The following is an 18,320-nucleotide window of genomic DNA, read 5'->3' as shown; positions in this document are numbered from 1 at the left end:
GAAAGAGAATAAAAATCCCTCCACTCCTGGTCTTAAATTCTCTGGACAGCCTGGGATAATGAAAGGTAAGATGACAGGGGTGCAATAAATGAGGTTTCTCACTTTCTTTACCCAGAGCTTTGGTGCTAAAGCAGTCTGCAGTGACGCCACAAAAACTCAGGTCAAGTCTGAGAATTTGGTACAAACAAACATGGCAGCACTGTCCATCCGGTCCGGAGGAATCTTTTCCACATACACAAAGGCATGCAGCATCAGGACAAGACAAGACACAACTGCCCCACTGATGAGTGTCAGTTCGCCTGCTGCTGTTGGTTCTTTTTAAACTCGCCGAGACAAAACCAGACAACTGCTGAACGCCGACTGTGTGGAGATCAGTGGGAGCGGCAGACAGGTGGCTGACAGGCATGTATGTGATCAAGGGGAGAGAGAGAGAATCAGTGCCTGGACGGAGTGGCTGTGATCGGAGTGCGGCCCACCCCGCTGTGATCGGACACATCTCACCGATGGCTCACAGCTGGACGTCCATGTCTGGCTGTCAGGTCTCGGAGCGGAGCCCAGCACTGCTGATATCATTTAGTGGCTGTATACATAAACCCACAGCTGATTCACCATCTCCAGGGGATCATTGCATTGCTATGAACTCCATCTTTCCCCTCACAACCCTCACGCCAGGTTACAGATAACAACACAAACGATGACTGACAGCTCTGTACTCATCAGACAGTATTGTTCACAGGAAACCATAAAATAAATGCATATACTGTCTATAAAATGAAATCAAAACCTGTTACAGGGAAATGCCGTTTATCTACATGGTTTTGTGCACCAACATGATTCATGTTTAAAAATAAATTTCTAAGCATTGATGGAAGATTCAGAGTGTTTGTTGGAGTCAGTCGACTCAGTGCAGAAAAAAAAAAAAACTAAAAGTGATAATAATAACAATTCAATAATATCCATACAGAAATTGCAAAAATATAACACGCTGCATTTTTGTTTTAAATTCAACAAACGCCTGATTGTAAAGTCTATTCATGACTGTGTGTGTGTAAAATAACCATGTGTGGTATCAAAACTTTATATTTTAAACATAAAAATGTCTTTTCAAAAAAGAAAAACTGGAAGAAGAAGAAACACTGAATATAATGCAGCCACATTATAATCTGTAAAGTGTGTCAAATCCAAGCTCTTACCAAACAGAGTTCTAGTAATTGCAGCAAATCAAAGCACTGTGAAATTAACCACTCACTCAGCATGCTATCAAACACAAATCCCAACGGGAGCCACTGGTTCTTTGTGCATGTGGTATGCACGTGCAATATGTGCACAGACGGCATTGGAGATGAACAACGTGAAGGAGGATGCTATAACAGGACATACTGTGTGGACTCTGATGTAAACAGTAGAACCTGTTTCTTTTTGTGTGAACCTATGTAGGAAGTTTTTTTTCTCCACAAACTATTATTGTTTCACAGAATAAGAAAAGAAACTGATTGTGACAACAACTTAAACCCTCCCTGCGGTCAGCTGAACTGACCGGTCGTAACTGTTTCTGAGTCATCGCGTTGTGGCAGGTCAAGTGCATCTGATATGTACAGTACAGGATCATGATTGGGGTGCAAAAAGGGAAGAGTTCTATTTGGCAAGCTGTGAGTATTTCACTGTGAAAGAAAAAAAACAACTTTTTTTGTTTATAGTGAGAGGAAGCATGGTGAGACGGAATCTTCATCACAAGATTTTACACAATATAGAAAAATTACTTGCAATGAGAAAAAAAAAATTTTTTTTCTTTTTCTTGAGTGTTGATTTCACTGTGAAGGTGTTTTCGACATCAGTCTATGCCAAAATATGTCCATTTCATGGTTTTTTAATTTATTTTCTCTCCTGGGGAAACAGTTGGGAGTGCACGTCGGGTCCCTTAGTCTCCTCTGCAGTTTGCCTTTTAGAGGGCCACAGAGAACTCTGTGTTTACTCATGATGTCCAAAATTAAAAACAACAAAGACATTATCCACACCTTGTTGAGGATGGCCTCGTCTCCTCAACTCCTCTTTTTCTTTTTTTTCTTTTTTTGGCCCTTTTAAAGGGTATCTTTCCTACTCAGTTCATCTAGTGTACAACCTTATATCATCTATAAATTTAGATAAACTCCGTGCCTTTTCTCAGTTTTTTCTTTTTTTTCTTTAAAAAATTCTTTACAAAATTATCAGAACAAACAAACCAAAAAAATAAATGTTCAACATCAAATGAAAATTGGTGGAAGATTGAAAAATGTGTTGCTGGTCACTTCTAACCTCCCATGTTTCAAGCTCCAAAGGTGGGTTGGCTGTGGGCCCTCTGACGCCTCATTACACAGACTTTTGTTTCCACAACTCTCCACAGCTGATCCCAAGGATGGAGGGAGAGTCAGGGTGAGTGGATAAGAGGAGGAGAGAGGGAAGTGGAGAGGTGAACGGGGGATGAATGGTAGTCTGGTGGGAAGACCAGACACACTGTAACGCGAAAAAACATCCACTCCATCCTCCACACCCAGAGCCCTGCATCCCAAACGACTTTTTTTTCCCCCTCTGCTCCGCTCGGGAGGGTCAAACCTCCACTGACTGGATCTGGTTCATCTGTGCCCGCATCATCTGGACGCTGTTGAGGATCTTCTTTTGATGGCCTGCTAACGTCACACCAACCCTCAGGATGTCCCTGTGAGGAGAGACAGAAGCAGATGTCAGACTAATCTTACCACAGACTATAAACAGTTCTTGAAAGAATCTCCTCTCTGTCTGTCCATCTCTATCTATCTATCTATCTATCTATCTATCTATCTATCTATCTATCTATCTATCTTCTATCTATCTATCTATCTATCTATCTATCTATCTATCCTATCTCTATCTATGTGGAGATCAGTGGGAGCAGCAGACAGGTGGCTGACAGGCATGTAGGTGATCAAGGGGAGGGAGAGATAGAATCAGTGCCTGGACGGAGTGGCTGTGATCGGAGTGCGGGCCCACCCCGCTGTGATCGGACAATCTCACCGATGGCTCACAGCTGGACGTCTGTCCTGTCTAAAACAGGAAGTTCCACTTTGTATCTCGCAGTGGCATCAGCTCCAAAACATGAAATTTACTCACTGTGTTATCGAACTACGTCCATGTCTGGCTGTCAGGTCTCGGAGCGGAGCCCAGCACTGCTGATATCATTTAGTGGCTGTATACATAAACCCACAGCTGATTCACCATCTCCCAGGATCATTGCATTGATATGAACTCCCATGAAAAACAGTTCTGAAGAATCTCTCTCTGTCTGTCCGTCTCTATCTATCTATCTATCTATCTATCTATCTATATATCTATCTATCTATCTATCTATCTATCTATCTATCTATCTATCTATCTATTCTATCTATCTATCTATCTATCTATCTGTCTGTCTACAACATAACATATGGAGGTATAACAAAAGGGCAAGCAGAAGAGAAACAGCTGAAAAAAACAACATATATTCACGGTATATAAAAACTGAAATGACAGTAAAGTAACAGGCATGAAACATTGTCATTTTCCAGAGAAACAGCTGCGTGCGCATCCATCTCTGAGGCCAGAGAGCTTATATAATCACATAAGAATGTTTGAATGCCAGTTTAGGGTATTTTTCTGTGACTGACTAACTTCCTATCTGATGTGGTGAACCCCTCCCATCTCATACCACCAAAACAAATGCCAAGAATTACAAATTCACAACATCTCAACTCAAGTCAACTCAAGTATATTGTACACACAACATTCATTGCAGAGGTCATGTGTTTTTTTTTAATTCCAAAATAAACAGGAAGTTCCACTTTGTATCTCGGCAGTGACATCAGCTCCAAACATGATAATTTACTCACTGTTTATCGAACTGTTTCTTATCCACAAGACAATGAAATTACTCTCTCCTGATTCTGAATTTCAACAGTAATCATGCTTATTGGATTACATGTTACCATCTGTTTTGTTCAAGAATTGAAGCTCATCATCTCTGCGGGTTAATCTCTGGCTCGTGATACTGTTATCCGTAGCTGACAGGAAATGATTTTATCTGTTTCTCCACGGGTGGCATTCTTAACATGATCTTGTCTGTCAAGATGATTTTTCTCAATTTCTCCTACCCCATATTACGATACTTCCTCTCAATCCTTAAACTGAGGTCAAAAACAGGCCTGTTGAACACATGGCAGAGAATAAAGGGCACTGTTATGGCTCCCAGCTATTGTGTCCACTGTTCAGCCTCGCAACTGCAGTATTACGATCTGCTAATTACATGCAGAGCAGCTGACGTCTTTTATAACGGGCCAGAAGCAGAGTCTGGTGCTCGTTCAGGTTTTGGGGATATACAGGGCTCAGTAAACCGGACTCATGATATCGTTTTCCTTATGCTTCTTATCCCAGAATGGCAGAAATCATCAGCACTTACTCCATGGTCATCTGGGACACCACATCAAATGTAGTATAGTCAGCGTTGGCAAAATTGTCTTTGTACTGGCCCATCTTGATGGCATCCAGCCACTCGTCCACAGTGCTGAAGCTGGAGAAGTCTGGGATGCTGCGGTCCAGGAGAGGGAGATGAACACTGAGGGGGGACACAAGCAGGAGCCATTAGTAATAATGATAATAAAAAGTGGCAGGCCTAACATCATAGTCAACCCAGACCACCTGCGTATGATTCAAACACGAATGATTACATTACATTTTCAAAAGGCTAGACAGAACTTAGAGAATTCCACTGGCCTTATCCATGAACCAAAATTTTCCAAACTGATTCTTCATAAAGTATATTTTCCAAATGAAGTGATAGGCTTCAGGGAGCCAATATATCCACTCAGTGTCTGTGGAAAATCTGGCCCTCGGTCCTGCACTCCACCACAAATGAAAGTACAGACAGGGATAATGGAAATCAGTAAACCCTGGCTCTCAAAGGAAACTAACACCCAGAGCAGAAACGCTTCAAAATGTTTTGTTTTGAAAATTGCACAACTGCTTCAATCCAGGTTTTCGCCCAAAGCGTTCGTGGGAAGGATTTGATCTATCAAACCAAAAGGCTTTAATTTACATAACCGCTCGGCGCCAGGAGAAACAAGAGACACTGTGTTCGGAAAAAAGTGAACTGTGCCATGGATGGCACTGCAGCAGGAGTATGAATTTCCTGTGTCCAGGAAGAGGAAAGCCTTTACATTGAGAGACAATCAGATGCATAATATTGTTCTAGATGTTATCCACATCAATGTGAAATGATGCTAAAACCAAAGGCCTGTCTTGTGGGATGCCTACAGGGATGAGATAAAACACACATGCAGATACCGCACACAGAGTGAAGGGCACAGAAAGGAAAAGAGAAGAATATACACTTAACAGTAGTCTACAGCATATGTTATGGCTAACATCACTGGCAGACAATGCAAAGACAAATAAAGCACATAAAACAAATTTAATTTAAATCAACAGCCTTCCTGCCACTCACCCTGAAGATAACGGGGTCATGGCCTTCAGTGTGTTGGGATTGCGGATCATCTTGTCAAGGTTGTTGACAATCTGACTAAACTTGGGCCGATTGTTGCGGTCTTTTTGCCAGCAGTCCAACATGAGCTGGTGCAGCGCACTTGGGCAGTCCATGGGTGGGGGAAGCCGGTAGTCCTGTTCTATGGCATTGATGACCTGCAGGGGGAGACACAGATCTCTAAGGGTTGCTATGAGGCTCTACAAAAAAGGAGAGAGTGTACGATCCAGTTGTGGAAGAAGTATTCAGATCCTTTACTTAAGTAAAAGTACCAATACAACAGTGAAAAAGCTTTGCATAACAAGTAGAAGTCCTGCATTAAAAATTCTACACCTAAAAGCATTTGCAAACAATTGTGACCTTTTACATATCAAAAGTAAAAGTACGTGTTATGCAACAATGGCCCTTGTGACTGATGTATTATTGTATATTAGATTATTAGATTGTTAATAGTGATGTATCAAAGCGCCAGTAGCATTTTACTATTGGTAAAGAGCTCTAAATACTTTATATACAGTCAGATTGCTCACACAATAAATCAGAAGAACAAGCTTTGCTTGTTCTGTAAAAAATATTGGACCCTCATATTTTATTCAAATGAAAGCATGTGGGAAGAAGGGGCAAATGTAACTCTAATGCTAACAACTCACTTCTCTTGTAAGGGGTCACAAACTAAAAAGATTGGGAACCACACATTTCATCTATAACAATATTTTTTCTGAATTTTATCATCTTAAATCGTAGTACCTTGGTTACTAGTAACTTTGGCTGTCAGATAAATGTAGTGGAGAAAAATGTATGAAAAATGTACCACAGAAATATAAAAAAGCATACAATGGACAAGTACCTCAAACTACAGTCCTTGACTAAATGTACCGAATTCCTTTCCACTATGCTCTAGAAGATAAACATCCTCTCAGGTTATATAAGCCCTGTCCTACCAACAAAGGCCATGAGTGTGTAATAAATATGTTATCTTTTTGGATAATTTAGGTAAATTCACAATAATCAGGTCTAATAAGGAAAAAATATTTGCACTAATGCTGGTCTTCTGATGAACAAGAGCATCTGTGCCTCTCACCATGTGGTGAAAACAACTGTTGTCGTCATTACTGTGAGTGTTACTGCTTCTGAGTCAAAACTGTTAAATTATAGTTATTACTTAAACATAAATAAATATAAACGATAAATATAAATATGTGTGCACAAATCACCACATTAGTTCTTCATGTGAAGAGTTCTTAAACAGCTGTTAGGTCATTAAGAACATAAACTTATTCCACCAACTTCACATTTCTGCCAGCAGTGACCTCATCTCTAGCCTTTACAAAGTATTTAATGCTCTCTCTCTCTGTAAAGCCACATTAAACGTCTGACTCGGCCGGTGATGCTCTTGGTCGGGGGGCACGCAGAGGTGGTGCATGGTTAACAGAGTGAGACAACCCGAAGGACACTTGTGACGAGGACGCACAATCCCCTGCTCATTACCAGAGCCATTAAAGCAGCTCCATTCAAACCCAGATTAATCTCATTCATGAGACCTCCAAACGAGCACCCCGATGGAGCAGAAACACTATCTGGAGCTGCTAATAAGATAACCGTTGAGGTCCTCAGTCCCTCTTAGCACATTAGTGTTCTCACTTTCAATTTGAAACTATTTTCATTATCTCTCTCCCCATAATTTGCTCTCTCCTCCGCTACCCAGGGGGAGATAGGAAATGGAGGCTCCAGTCAAGAGCAGAAATTGTCCACTGAGCACTGCCGTGCATTTCAAATGATCTGATTATGTCTCTGTGGTGAGTGTGGGGGAATTTTCATATAAAACCCACGAGTGAAAGCTGCTCTTTAGCTAAGGGAAAGCAGATACAATGACAAAATGCATCTCTGAGGAGTCTGAGGCTGTAATGAAACTCAAGAAGAAAAAAATTTATATGTGTAGTGAGGCATTGTTTCAAAAAACTGTTTAAGAGGGAAATTTGACAATGGACTTAACAACTTCAGGAAAGTTAAATACATACATCTTGATTGGTCATGTCCCAGTAAGGCCTTTCTCCGTAGGACATGACTTCCCACATGACGATCCCGTAGCTCCACACATCACTAGCAGAGGTGAACTTCCTGTACTGGATAGCTTCGGGTGCAGTCCATCGGATAGGAATCTTCCCTCCCTGTGAACACAAAGGCCAAAAACCTCAGTGAGGGAAGCAAGACCGAAACCCGACCGTCACAGTGTCCTAGCTCTGGAGAGAGACACCGTTCACGGCAACAATGCTGACGGTAATCCAAACTGGGAGGTGGATATAACAAAACCCCTGGGAGTGAAGTGTGGTTCATGAAATACTGGAGAAAGAGAAAGGGAAGAACAGGTGAAGGGGTGATGTTTGTCTCGATAGGGAGAGCAGTGTGGGAGTGAACTGTAGTGTACGTCAGTCATGGATCAAATAAAACCAACTGGCAGCACCAGATAAATGGGCTTCTCAATCAGTGCAGTTCAGATAGTGTCATACAAGTTCTTATTGAAACAATACTATATACTAAACTTATTTGACCCCGGCTTAATCATGAGGGGAAGGTAAGATGTGAATTTTTCTTACCAGAGCACTAGTGTAAGTGGGATCTGATGTATCGTCCTCCAGGAAGCGTGAGAGGCCAAAGTCTGACACCTTGCACACAAGGTTACTGTTGACCAGGATGTTTCGGGCAGCAAGGTCTCGGTGCACGTAGTTCATGTCAGCCAGGTATTTCATGCCTGAGGCGATGCCACGTAGCATACCAACGAGCTGGATCACAGTAAACTGCCCATCGTTTTGCTGTAAAACAGACATATTGTGTTATGATACCTTCTTGCATCTAGTGGTTCAGAAATAAGATGCGCTGCTAAAAATTCTGGCTTGCCTGAGAATATTTGCATATAGTCAGGCCAGCAGGATGAACTTGAATATTCTAATTTGAGGCAAAGATGCAAAAAGAAGCTTGTTATTGTGCTGCATTAATGTTGGGGCTAAAGGCTCAAATTTTGTTGGGGAACAAAAAAAATGTTACAATCACATTTAAAAGTCTACACACGGGTAATGATTATTTTCGAATTTATCATCCATGCCCCCCATGTTAACAAAATGTGCCATTAATAATGCAAACTGATTCCCACTTAACTGATTTAGGTTAAATCATGATCATTTAATGTTGACATGTCTAGTTGTAACCCAACCCACATGTGTGGCTAATGCAGAAAAGTTACTTTGTAGTATTAGTTTCTGTGAAGAAGCCCTGCAGGATACTAACAGCGAGGTTTGGGTTGAGCTCAACTGGCCTCGGCATGGTTGGACAGGGCTAAGCTGGGTCTGGCTGGCTGTCTACAGCTGTTCCCCTCCACGGTTTGGTGAGGGCTTTACCCCATGCATGGGGAGCGTCTGGAGCAGTGGTGCAGCTGTGCCTCCAACTGCGCACACCTGCACTCTCCCCACCACCCACCACGAGGCCCAGAGAACAGAAGATTCCAGAGAAAGGAGCGTAGAAGCTTGGGGACGGGTGTGGACAGACGGAAAGGCCAATAGAGGGAATTGGAAGGGCAGGAGAGCAGGGCCCCCGAGCACAGCCATATTAACAGTCTGCATGACCGCTCCACTGGCCTATTTCTCTTTCAAACACTTTGCTGCTCATTAGTCGAGCGGATGCTTCTCCTCACATCAAGCTGCTCTTCCTCGTGTACCACAGCAATTAAGCAGAATGCATTATTCATGAAACCCTTCTCACAAATACACATTGCCACCTAATCTGTGTGCTGTGTTTGCATATACTTTAATTGGAAAGATTCCTCCAAAGTCTTTAGGGTTAGGTAAGGTGGACAAAATAACTAGGAATTGGTAAAACTGTGCGAATCAAGGTCTAGCATTATTTATTTATACAAAATAAGGTTTTATATCAAAGACAAACTTTCATTCTCTTTACTTTCTCTGCTTATAGTGGGCTCCAGATACCAGTCCAGCTCTGATCGATCTATTGTCCCAATTCCTATTCTGTCTCTACCCTGCAGGCTTTTCTGCAGGAGGCAGCAGGAGAGACAGTACAGACTGCAGTGACCATTGTAAACAACTACCCACCAATCACCTCAGAGAATACACAAACCATGTTCACAGACTTTGACACTGTCAGCAATTGTTGTCATAAACTGTCACCGTGAGGTGCCGCAGAGGTTCCCCGTTGTTTTGAATACAATGTGCTGTCAAATATATTTAGCAAACATCTACATATACACAAACACCCTTCACCGTGAGATCAAATTCCAAAAAGAGCTGATGCTTTGTGTCTCAGAGGTCGGAGGCAGAATGCAAATAAAGACTCTGAACCCAGTTTGAACAGTGTGCTGACAGGAGCTTGCATGACTCCTTTTTGAGGATGGTTTTGATGTAGGCTTGCAGTAGAGGGCTTAAACTGTCAGGGTGGTTATTAAACCGGTGGAAATCGTTTAAAGAGGTAAAGACTGTTTTCAGGCAATTTAAAAATGCTGTTCAATTCTTAAATTACAGTCATTTACATGAAATTTAATGGTTCTTATTAATTGCTTACATAATTTACTGTATATGCTACACATCTGTATCCACAAAATAACAACTGTCCATTGTACAATGCTATACTGCAGTGCATAGCTTAGTTCAGGCAATGTGAATTCATAATGTGGCATTCTCACTGACATACTCACATTAATACAGAGAGTTCCCATTAAGTCATTTGAATCTTTATTTAATTATTATTATTTAATTTAAACTAAAAATAAATTTTGGCAAAGATCATACATTTCCAATTTCCATAAATCAAAGGCCCTTTTCTGCTCATTCCAAAAATGCAAAGAGAGCAATTAGGGTGGATGAAATCATAAAAAAAAAGTCATATTAGAAAAAAATGTGTTTTTATTTCACCAACATCCCAAGACAGATGGTGAAGGGTTGTGTGACATCTAATCTCATAGCTGGCTTCATTTTTAAACATCTGACATCTCATTTTAAGTCTTGCAAAGTATTTGAATTATTTATGCCGGTCATCAATGGGGGGAGCATGCCCGGTTCTCTGTAATGTCCTTCTCTAGCTAGATGATGAAAATTAAAAATCTCATGAAGTTATGAGCACTGCCTATTTCTTCGGGGGAGTCAGTCGGGGAAGAATAAGTGTGTGCTTCCCATATGCATCCATATACAGTACCACATAATGAGCAGTGGACTATGTGTGTGGCTAGCGCAAAGCCAAAACAAGGGACACATCAAACAGAAACAAATGACCTGTCCAGAGAAAAGCAGTAAATAAATCTATACCAGGGAAAAACACATATTCTGTGAGAGTTAATAGTGAAGCAGGTTTGCATAGAGCACAGAACATCTCTAAGGAACTTGTGATTGACTATTGTAACAACACAGGTGAGATTCAGTTAATAATGAATACATTTATTTGAAGTAGGATTACTGTGCATGAGTGTATAAACCTTGTCAAATTATTGGACAAATGTGTGTACATGCAAGAGTTGTGTGTGTGTGTGGTAGGTGTGGTGTGTGATGTGTGTGTGTGTGATGTGGGTGATGTTGGTTGTGGTGGGTGTGTGTGTGTGTGTTCACAACAAGGATTCTTCTTGGTGTCTGAATAACTAAAGTTAAGTACTACTAGGGATTAATGATTAATCTCTGCATTTTCAAGTATACGTTAACATAATTAATGTTAACCATGTCTTAATCTGTAGGAAAGTTTAAACCTGAAAAAAATGGTTGATTTCACTGGCAATACTGACAACTAATTCTGTGAGTTGGTGAAACAACAAAAAACAAATCTCGGCTGGTTAATAATATGCTCTTTGCATGGCGGGGGTGATTACCTCTCATCATTTTCTGACAGGTAGCTAGCAGGTAGCTCAGCAGTTGTCGAGTTTAACAGACAGTGACGGATGGAGCTGTCAGAAACTCCTATTAAACTTTTAAGATCATCATATCATTTTTCTTAGGCTTATCACAATAAAAGCTCTGAATTGAGACCTCTGGGATAAGCAGTGAAGCAGCTCAGGCTGTCAGTCTGTGCTAATGTTAGCTCAGCAGCTACAGCGCAGAGATGTCAACAGTGGCAGTTGGTATAGTCACTCTAATATCACAACATTGTCAAATGTGATTTAGCAGTTTGTCATTATTACTATACAGCCTGGGAGGACAAGCAGCTTCATTCATTTACAGTATGAGATGAAGCAACCAAATATGTTTATGAATATTTGAATTGCAATTGCAATGCTGGTAAAAAAGAAAATATTTAAAAACATCTAAAATAGATGTTTTCCTGAAATCGTTGTGTTGTAGGTGTTGTGTTTACTTACTCTGAGGAAGGAGTCGAGCGATCCATTCTCCATGAACTCAGTGATGATCATGACAGGACTGCTCTTGGTGACCACGCCCTCCAGGTGAATGACGTTGGGGTGGTCGAACTGGCCCATGATGCTTGCCTCACTAAGGAAGTCCCGCCTTTGCTTTTCTGTGTAGCCAGACTTCAGAGTCTTTATGGCCACAAACATCTCCCTTTTACCTGGGAGCTTTAGGTTACCACTGCACACCTCGCCAAATTCTCCTGTGAAGAAATTGCGCGGAGAAAAGTAATGGTTCTATTAAGCTCACAGTCATAGAAGCTAGTAAAAGTAAGCAGCTTTTGTGCATCCATTTGTACTTTGAAATCAACTTAAAAACAAGCTATTTTACAGTGTTTTATTCCATTCACGTTTCAGTCAGATTTTTCCATTACCTGCACCAATGACCTGTTCAATCTTCACACAGGATATATCAATCTCCTTGGCAAACTCCCTCACAGCCTCATTGGGGTCCTCATATGTGAACGGATCAATATAAATCTTCATTCCTGGAGTCACTTGGAAAAAAGGAAAGAGCCTCTATAATATTTGATTCCGATGGTCACGCTTACAGTCCTGCAGGGGTTGACAGTCAAATGCATTCAAGCACATTAACAATCACTTCACTTTCGCACAGTCCTGTGCAAGTAGGTGATTTCTTTTATGACATTCAGGTGATGAAGGTCGAAAGATGGAGGAGGTAGTGTAGTTAGAAGTAGTGGTTAGGACTAGTGCCTCGTGGCTACTGTGTATAGCTATTCAGCCAGCAAGGACATGATACCTCCAGTCTTCTTAGCTGTGATAAGGCACCTTAATATATATATCATCTCCTTGAGTCAGAGTGCCATTAACACTCACTAGAGAAACCTGGGCCCTATATCAGCATCGCTCAGCTCCACTCCAAGAAATAAATTGGCTCTCCTAAGCCCTGATGCCAGGTAAATTGGCTTAAGGTGGCCTTTAACTGTTCAGGGACTTAAGTATCCCGAGTTTTAAATCCGATTATTCGGCTCTCACCTCCACATCAGGCCTGAGGCTATTTGAATGGATACTGAACTCATGCCTGGCCTACTGCAGAGCTAGAAGCGCATGCACGCCGCCTCAAAACCTGGCACACTACGTTGATGAAGCGCGCTGCAGAGATGAACAGATGGAGAGGATCTGACCAGGCAAAACCCCCCATTACTAAAACCCTACAATCTCTTCCCAAACTGAAGCACTCTTCGACAGACCACCTTCCTATGATGGCAAAGACCACCAAAAACAGGGGCAGAAGCCTGAACTGTGACTGGTGTGAGGACAGGACGCACACAGGACACATTGGCTACTGCTGTTAATAGCTGTGAAATACCTGAATCTCTTACTGGCACACTTTTAACTCAGTCACAAACTGGACTCCATTGCACAGTAGATTGGATTATATTGAGAGAGCTATAACTTTTAGAGCGGAATTAACATAAAAAAGGATGAAGTAGGGTGGTAATTACACTATAAAATAAACAAATTAAGATGGGGTCATAAACCTAAGATGAAAAAAGATCTGTGTTTTTCCAATCATGCGGTGGAAAGCTGGATTAGCTTTAATATCATAGATGGAGCCATGGTGGAATTCCTTCTCAGCCTTTTCTCACAGATTTATTTCTGCATTATTGTCATTTAGGCTCTACGCTGCCGTACTGTGTGATGAACGGAAATCATTGAGAAATTCCATTCATTCACCAAGTCTTTTGAATTTTTTAACAATGGCAAATAACTCATATGGCATTAGCATGCTAATGGCGTTAACGTGAGTGAAGGCTGACCTATTTCCCCTACAATGGATTTAGTTAACTATGAAATGTGCACAGAACACACATTTGAACACTGGTTTTGATGTGTTTACATCCAGGCTCCGAGTGAGCAGAGTCAAACAACAGGCAGGATTATTGGTAAGTGGGGGACGGGCAAATGAAGAGGTGCTGTGCTGGGCTGTAGCCAAGGACACCAGCATGCAAGGTGGTAGCCATGGAGACAGGTGTGTGAGGCAGCAGAGAGCTGAATGATAGCCATGGAGATGACTGTGAGATGGTAGTCATGGAGACAGGTGTATGTGGTGCTGAAGGAGGAACCAGCGGTAAACGCAGGCAGAGTTGGTTTACTCACTGTGGCCGCTGGTGTAGTGCTGCAGTTTGTCTGTGTATTCTGAATCAGCCCTGTCAAAGCCACGCCTCCTGGGGGAAAGACAAAGAACTCTAGCTCTGGTTCAAAGAGAGGGAGCGGGGAGGGGCAGAAACACAGATCAAACACCCCCAGGTCTACCTACACTAAAGCTACACCAACTAAAATCACATGGAGAGCCAGGTCTTTGTTGATAGAGAAGTAATTGTTTATTTGCTACAACTCCAGTTGGGCAGTTAAATCCCTGGTAGGTAAACATAGTGAGCACGTAAATATCACCAATTTTCATTTAGACAGGGTTAATGAGGTGGGTTGTGTGATTCATTGTGGGATAGTTTGGTAACATTACAACAGAGACAGCTACTGCCAAAACAGAAAATTAGTTACCAAAGAGTTCCATGCAGGGACTTACACAGAGTTCAAATTTTAGAAAAAGAGAGCACTGATATCAGAGCAGGAATCCATAATCAACTGGTATCGACAGTCGAGGTTATGAACTCCACATTGGGAGAGAATTTTGATCGGTACAACCCCAATAGCCATGCAAAATAATTTAAAACAAATCAAATCAGAATCAATCATCAACCATATTTCTTTCTGATGGGAAAGTTTTTATTCAGCACGAGCTTCAAACACGAGCTTCAAACACGACTTCATTACAAGTGTGTGCTGGAGTTGCTGTCCGCTAAGTTTTAACTGGCAAACAGCTTGACAAAGACATATTAAAATATCGTTTTAAGGTCTAAGATTGGGCCCTCACAGTGTATTAGATTTTATTTATTTGACTGTCCAGCAGTTTTCATAACTCTCAATCACACACTCTTTCATTTCGTTCTGGTGATCTTCCAGAAGTATCCCACAGTGTAGAGCATAACCTGTATCATTAGGTCGTCGTACTGCGAGGTATCGATATATGCGAAATAGTCTGACTACCATCCAAGAAAAAAAAAACTACTAGCAGAATACATTAATCTTATACATTCTTCTGTGAATCAAAACACAAACTGCACAGGAGCTAAGCTACAGTTTTAATATTAGTGGCCCCAGTGGGAAGTGAAATTCTAACCTTGGCAGAGTTACAAACATTTGATACCCTTTGAGCTGGTGCACCTACAGAACTTTAATGTTAACAATGTTGACTTTTATATATTTTTTCTGCTGCTGAAACCCTGGAATTGATTACGAATTAATATATTTGAGATGGTTTTATCTCCACATCTCACGTCTAGAGTAATAATCAGAATCAGCTTTATTGGCCAAGTATTTGTACGCATACCAGGAAGCTTACTGTGGTTTCTTGTTGCTCTCAATGAACACAGAGTTCAAAGAACAATTTTCAAAAGATAGACAGAAATAGACATAAAGCTAAAAACAAGAACAAAGCTGAACAAAGATAGGCAAACATAAATGTTTAAGTATGTGTAAATTGTAAACAAGAAGACGATAGTGCAAGCCACAGACCTCATGCAACCTTACTAAAAAAGCACAACAACTAAAAAAGGAGAAGTGTCCACTTGGCCAGCTTGTGCAGTTGATTTATTGGCGAGGGGCTTACAGACTCTTTTTAAAAGACCGGGACAGGACTGACTCACCGGTTACAGACGATGATGATGACGACCACAGCGATGAGGAAGACCAAGCCAGCGGCTGCCGAGCCAATGATGAGAGGTAGCTTCTCCTGAATACTGGTGTTGTATTCCTCTGTAAAAAGAAAAAAACACATACATAAACATAGTGTCATGCACACACACACTCACACACACGCAGAGTCACAAGCTGAAACATATGGGCAAGCATCTGAGCCACTGCATATGGAGGGAGCAATGGGTGACAGACAGACATACGGCTGGGTGAACGAATGAGCATCTTGGCATCTTGACTGGCAGCATGGACCATTTTCCAAAGCACACTGAATGTGCTCAGATGCCGCGGATATTGACAAATCATCTGGCAGAAAGCGTGTGAAGTGAGCAGAGAGAGCATGTTTGGGTGAGACCCAGACTGATCAGGCAGCCAAGAGCAGGAATCCAGCTACTGAATGGGCACACAGAGGCAGAGCCAGACCCTTCTCTTGAGAACTGCAAATGACACACGACCTCACAGTTTCAGCCAGATACACGGGTTGGTGAGTTCCCCGCAATGTTATGTGCTTCTAGATAGCCTAAATATTAGATTTAGTAATCCCCCCAATGTATAAGCACTGTATGGCCATTTATTAAAGGGTTAATAATACACTATAATGTAGTGACTGTTTATTAATGTACAGTATTTGTTAACAATTATAACTTATCCTATAAAGACATATTTAATATAATTACAATTATGGAGGCCCACAGGAGGAGTTAAAGTTTCTGACAAATAATTAATAAACTTTTCCATATTGGTAGATACCCAGAGTTCACGTATCAGAATCAAGTGAGAAATATTTTGATCAGTAGATCTCTGTAGCCATGCAAGATAATTGAAAAACAAATCCTGAATCCTTATAAATATAAATGTGAATATAAATGTGTAAAATGTATTGCAGTAAACAACATTAAACATAAAAAAATAGAGTTACTATTACTATTTATGAAATGTTTATATAGTGCTTATAAATGCTCAATAGGGGGATTAAAGTAATCTTTGACCAGAGAGGGTGAACTCCTTGGAGAGATTAGTTTAAGTATTGATGGCACTGCAGACTGCGGATTTATTATATTCTTTTATATTTGTATTGTTTATAACACTGAAGTACAGCAGGCTTTGATTTTGAGGTACCACTGAGAAGTACTATAAAATAAGATTAAGAATAAGAATTATGAGAAAAAGTGTTTATTCTGAATATTGAATAATAATATTATATAACATATAATATAAATAGCATTTGATATAAAAATATGTAACAAAAATCCAGCTGATACAATAATCAGATTTAAAAAAATATATAACTTCAAACACTGTAGTTTAATCTTTATTTTTTGCTCCCTGATAGGGATTCATTTTCCGTTTCTGTTCATTTTTCCCTCACTTGTAGCATTTTTAGAGCTGTGCTCATCAAAAAAGTACAGTGTTTACTTTAAAATAATGGTAATCAGTGTCTTCTTGCAGCAGGAAACATTTTGGGTGCTGTGGGACATACAATCCAGGTGAAAATCACTTTGAACTGATCTACATTTCTTTAAAAAATGCTTTTCGGTAAAAACTGAAAACAATGAGCACTGTATCTCTTTAGTTTACTCAATATTTACAGTTATGAGTCAGCTTTGGTGTATCTTTAGTGCTAGGATATGTGCGTGTGGCAGCATCAGGGATGTTTGTATGAGAGTTCAGGCTAATGATGGCCCTGGGCACTGCAGGCTGGAGGAAATGAGATGTTCAGAGGGGAAAACCCAGGCCTTGGCGCTAACATTAACCTACATGACTGATGTTTACTGAATGTTCCCTGTTCTCCCAGTCGTGTCATAGCACAAAGATAAGGCAGCTTCCACCTCATCCATGACTTGCAGAAGATGACAAAAAGATGTCTGAGTGAGAGTGGAGAACATTTGCGTACCACATAAACAAAATACATCCTGAATGCTGATATATGAATAATGAAATAATGATATAGTATAATGTGTGGGATGTAACACTAAAAAAGACATGACGATGAAAATAAGAATATAATTTCAGGCCACTGAATTCTGGTTTTGCAGTATTTGAACTGTTTACTTCACAACATAATTCCCTTTCATTCCCGCAGCTGTCTGTATCCATACTATACGACATGGTGTGTTGATAGGCCACGCATGAGAGGTGATAACAACTCTGCGTGCTTTGGTGAACATTGGCTGAATTCTCACCCTCAGTCATGGTCTGGAAGTACAGTTTGCCACTGTAGCGTCCAAACCCAGCTACGGTGCGGGCCCGGACCTGGAACACGTAGATGCTTCCTGGCTTGAGGCCACGGATGACCACTGTGTTGGTCTGGCTCCTGATGGTGGTAGAGTTATATTCTGATTGGTCCTAGGAGAGGAAAAAGAACATGTTAAATTTGTGCACATTAGTAATTACAGTCCAATTGCAAAGGCTAACAATTATGAGACGCCACATGAATAAATTACATACTAGGTTAAGATTGAGGAACAAATGATACAACAGTATCAGTAAGCTCAGACCTCAAAAGACATTAAAATGATCTCAATAGAGTTTTGGATTTGGTTGTTGGTCGATGTAATTTTTGTCATTTTAATGTGTGTTGTGTGTGTGTGTGTGTTTTAAGTCTTTGTCTTAACTAATCACTTGTGTGAT

General features: G+C 40.9%; 1 protein-coding gene across 1 annotated transcript in view; it reads right to left on the bottom strand.

The window, feature by feature from the left end:
* Positions 1 to 223: 223 nt before the first annotated feature.
* The window catches only part of ephb2b (eph receptor B2b), a 115,324-nt gene continuing 97,227 nt past the window's right edge, over positions 224 to 18,320 (bottom strand). Inside the window, exons 7-16 of the mRNA XM_035662726.1 lie at positions 17,873 to 18,035; positions 15,641 to 15,749; positions 14,034 to 14,098; positions 12,287 to 12,409; positions 11,868 to 12,115; positions 8,119 to 8,334; positions 7,543 to 7,692; positions 5,489 to 5,682; positions 4,445 to 4,600; positions 224 to 2,692 (exon numbers count right to left, since the gene is read on the bottom strand). Of these exons, the coding sequence (XP_035518619.1) occupies positions 2,584 to 2,692; positions 4,445 to 4,600; positions 5,489 to 5,682; positions 7,543 to 7,692; positions 8,119 to 8,334; positions 11,868 to 12,115; positions 12,287 to 12,409; positions 14,034 to 14,098; positions 15,641 to 15,749; positions 17,873 to 18,035 (1,533 nt within the window). The 3' untranslated portion in view covers positions 224 to 2,583. The remainder of the gene's footprint in view (positions 2,693 to 4,444; positions 4,601 to 5,488; positions 5,683 to 7,542; positions 7,693 to 8,118; positions 8,335 to 11,867; positions 12,116 to 12,286; positions 12,410 to 14,033; positions 14,099 to 15,640; positions 15,750 to 17,872; positions 18,036 to 18,320) is intronic.

This window comes from Morone saxatilis, unplaced genomic scaffold (genome assembly GCF_004916995.1).
Source record: "Morone saxatilis isolate NCDOM2014 unplaced genomic scaffold, NCSU_SB_2.0 Contig18, whole genome shotgun sequence".
Classification (NCBI taxonomy): domain Eukaryota; kingdom Metazoa; phylum Chordata; class Actinopteri; family Moronidae; genus Morone; species Morone saxatilis.
The sequence above is the reverse complement of the archived record's forward strand: the minus strand, read 5'-3'. Positions and strand labels throughout refer to the sequence as shown.